Here is a 4,053-nt window from a genome sequence, read left to right as displayed (position 1 = left end):
GCTACAGCGCAGCAGCTCTTCTTCTTGGTTTTCTCTGATGCACTAACTCTGCAGCAGCTCTTCTTCTTCGTTTTCTCTGATGCACAAACTCTGCAGCAGCACTTCTTCATCTTCTCGTCTGATGCGTTCACTCAACCAAGCGTTCTAACCACAACCAACCATTCGAATTTCTGTAGGCGGGAATTATTTGTAATGAAATTCTAATGAGCTGCTTTGTGATATCACAAAGCCCGGAAACCAACGCTGTAGTCCAAACGAGCCGTTCGTTGTAGTTCTTGAAAAGGGATTTTTAAAAAACTAAATATCTCCCTTTGGAGTGGACTTTGAGATTTGTAACTTTCTAGATCTTTTTAATGCCCAAACATACACACTACACACTGACTAAAATTAAAAAAGTGAAAAAGCATAATAGGACCCCTTTAATAATTTTCATGAAATCTGACAAACAGCAATTATACGTGTAAGCAGGGCAACACCACAAATGATGAATAAAATAAAAATAAAGATCAAATAATGTCAAATCATATATAAATATGGTACATTTCAGAATGTCCAAGAATAATATTCTATGCAAGTAAATATTGTCAGATCAGCAACCGCTAAAACAACTCGAAAAGTAATTAACCCTTGTGCTAATTTGGTGTTCTCAGTCAAAAATGATCAGTCTTTTAAAGACTGCTTGTAAATCTCTCATTATGCTATAATATTATCAAATATTGGACTCAGTCTTTTTATCGACTTGTTGTATTTCAATGAGCACAGGTTATGTGTTGCTGTTTTAACTGATTAATATAGTCCTCATTGATGTGAGCTTATGCACCTCAGTTTTTAAGTGCAAAAACCATTATTTGTGAATTCTGTCAGTGTTCACTTAAAAACTGAGGTGCATAAGCACAGATCAATGAGGTCTGTGATCAATCAGTTACAAAAAAAAAAACCTGTGTTCATTTAAGGAAAACAAGTTGAAAAGATTTAATCCAATATAGCATAACAAGAAATTTATAAGCAATTTTTTGCAGGCCATTTTTGACCAGGAACACAAGTATAATAAGGTGGGGAAAAGCTGTCAGCTGTCATGCCGGTGTCGTGCAGTAGGTGGCAGTATTCGCCTTGCAGTAGATTTGCCAACCGCCATCGAAAAGAAAAGAATACGCTCAAATGTGCGCATTCAGCCGCTATTAAATCTAAAAGAAGAAATGCATGTGCGAGAACCAGTGACGTCTGTTCTAGCGTGTCACATACGTTTGAGCTTCTGTGTTCAATGTACTGGATGCACACTTTTGTAACGATCACTCTTAATTTATCGTTTACTTTTATCTGCTGTCAGACTATCTGAGACATCCTTGCCATAACGCATTGCTGTGTGTTGTGACGGACAGACTGGCATTCTCACACTGCGAGCTTCATGCTTTCTAACCATATCTCCACTTTTTTACCTTATGTAGCAATAATTAAGCTTTATATATATATATATATATATATATATATATATATACAGTATATATATAAACTCCAAATGTAAACTAGTCAGTTTTCATGCAGCACTATTTTTTAAAATCTTTTCTAGTTGGCTGTCTGTTCTGAGCTGATATTAATCCTTGGTGTATTCTTTTTATTATTGTGTTTGTGTTTTCTGACGGTTTATAATGCTGCTGTTCTGTGTCTCTCAGGGTGAGCGGTCTGCGCTCTCTGCTGCAGGTTCAGCGTGAGTGTGACGCGAGTGTGTGTGCGGTTCAGAGCGGGTTACAGAAGCGCTGGGCTCTGCTGGAGGAGTTACACACACGAGTGACTCTGAGGCCTGACAGCACACAGGAAGCACAGGACCCTCACGCCGTCCTCACAGACACTGAGGTGATACACTACTTACCATATAAAATCTTACAGTGGCCCTCTGTGATGCATGTTTACTGATATATGTGAATGTGTTTGTGTTTTAGAGCCTGTTCAGTGAGCTCAGTCAGTTCAAAAGTAAAGCCCAACAGTGCCAGACACAGCTGGAAACCAGTATAAACCTTTTACAGGTCATTATATAGTCATTTGTACAAGTTTTAATATATTTCTGAGGATATTATCAGAAATAGGCATATCAAGACAAGAATACATTGCCAATACAGCAACTTTCATGCTATAAAGCCTGAATAAATGTGGTTTTGCTGGCTGCTCTTCCTCAGGCACTTCGCAGCAGCCATCAGGGTCTGAACGAGACTTTCGGTGCCACCATCAACTCTACATGGACCAAAGAGTTATTACAGTCTAACACTGATCTGGTATGAAGACATTCACAGATAACGACAGCCTGAGCCTGTTAGATAGTCAAGTCTAATTTATTTGTATAGCGCTTTTTCACAATACACATTGTTTCAAAGCAGCTTTACAGAAAATCATTATGTTAATGTTTATAATATTGTAATATCCTAACGTCATTCAGCAGATTAGAGCTGAGTGATAATATAGTCTCAGCTCTAATCTATCAAGCAGTTGATATATATATATATATATATATATATAACATGATTTACTTGCGAAAGACCATATGCTTGCTTTTTATATGCTTCGATTTGTTCAGTAAATCATTTCCTTTCTTTCCGGTGACAGTTTTCGGAGATCCATGAGGATTTCATGTCTTTGGAACAGCAGACGTCAAATTTTGTGATCCACTTGAGAGGCCTGAATGCTTCTGAGGAGGGAAAGACAAGATTATCTGTGGATCGGTCACAAACGTCTCTTCCCACTGTCCCAGTGTACGTTGCTGCTCCGGAAGCAGCACAATTACATTCTGATCCAGAAAGTGATCCAGAGTCCCTAGGAGACTCACAGAAAGCCCACTCTAGAGTGTCCCCCTTCCATAAACTCTGTGGGATGAGGAGGAAGAGGTCATCCCCGTAGTTTTGACAAAAGTTGGATGTTTTTACAGGACATTGTTAATGCCTAGTATTTAATGTGACAGCCTGTTAAGCAGGTGTAACAACATAGTTTATGCACTTTATGCGCAGTTTTAATATATATTATAATACAAATAAATATTGGAGTCTCTATATAATGCCTAAACTGTGACTTGTGATTTTCTACATGTGAAATGTGTAAAAGAGATCTAATTTGCATAATAAAATAGTATTCATAATATGTTACATTATAGTATCGATTGTTTTTATTAACATTAAAATTTGTAATATGTAATAGAATAATAGAAAAGTTTGATGTCGGAAGATTTGAATCTGTCTGAAAGAAGCCTCTTATGCTCACCAAGGCTGCATTTTATTCTTTTTGAAAAAGCTGTAAAAACAGTAATATTGTGAAATATTACTATTTACAGTTTTTCTCAATTGCTTTGGCACATTTTTCGAAACAATCTTAACATTCTCTAAACTGTGAGTGCAAATGTCACAACTGTTTCCTGGAACTTCAGAACTTTATTGCATGTCTGCAAAATGTAGTTACTCACCCAAAACATTTCATTCATGCTTCAAAACCTAGTTATCGTGTCAGTAATTTGGCCAAGGCCACCAAAATATAAAGTATTTTTGTCATCGTGTGAGCCACACTGGTCAAAATGTTTAGTTGTTTTTTCACCATGATAGTCAACCATGGAAATGAAGGTTTTATAAAAAATCTGATATTTGTTGAGAAGAGTCAATAGTACATAGAAAAGAAAAAAAAAGTATGAACATTTGTATTTATGCAGTACATTTATTTTTGTACGAATGCATTACATATAAGTGAAATCTTGCTTGTCCAATTACTGTACATTTCAGATTTCTTATGTTACCACAAATACACAAAAATACTTAATAACTACAAAATAACATCCATGAAAAAAATTATTCTTGGTGGACATCCTGTCGCTCTTGTTGGTCAGGCCAAAGATTTTCATCAACATCACATCCGATGTTTTCCATTGCCATGCACCGGGGAAAAAAATCTCCTTGAATGCCGCACCCATCCCCTGCAATGATCAGCTGTGATGTCCTCACATGCAGCATTCATGGCATCCAACAGAGACATCTGATCTTGCGGTCTATGATCATATACTTTCCACCTCCATGCTGAAAAAAA

The 4,053-nt window shown here is 36.9% G+C and overlaps 1 protein-coding gene across 1 annotated transcript; it reads left to right on the top strand.

Annotated features, from left to right (window-relative positions):
- The first annotated feature begins 901 nt into the window (after positions 1–901).
- On the top strand, positions 902–3,023 carry LOC107671545 (uncharacterized). Its single transcript, XM_016464462.1, has 5 exons — positions 902–906; positions 1,671–1,851; positions 1,938–2,021; positions 2,172–2,267; positions 2,596–3,023. Exons 1-5 carry the CDS (start codon positions 902–904, stop codon positions 2,884–2,886), a joined length of 657 nt encoding a protein of 218 aa, XP_016319948.1. The 3' UTR covers positions 2,887–3,023.
- The last annotated feature ends 1,030 nt before the right edge of the window (positions 3,024–4,053 follow it).

This window comes from Sinocyclocheilus anshuiensis, unplaced genomic scaffold (genome assembly GCF_001515605.1).
Source record: "Sinocyclocheilus anshuiensis isolate Anshui unplaced genomic scaffold, SAMN03320099.WGS_v1.1 scaffold3077, whole genome shotgun sequence".
Lineage (NCBI taxonomy): Eukaryota > Metazoa > Chordata > Actinopteri > Cypriniformes > Cyprinidae > Sinocyclocheilus > Sinocyclocheilus anshuiensis.
The sequence above is the reverse complement of the archived record's forward strand: the minus strand, read 5'-3'. Positions and strand labels throughout refer to the sequence as shown.

What these genes read in the sequence shown, in the direction of transcription:
- LOC107671545 (XM_016464462.1), top strand. An exon ending in CCGTCCTCACAGACACTGAG is followed by an intron (nt 1,852 to 1,937) that starts GTGATACACTAC and finishes TTTGTGTTTTAG; the next exon opens with AGCCTGTTCAGTGAGCTCAG. An exon ending in TACAGTCTAACACTGATCTG is followed by an intron (nt 2,268 to 2,595) that starts GTATGAAGACAT and finishes TTCCGGTGACAG; the next exon opens with TTTTCGGAGATCCATGAGGA.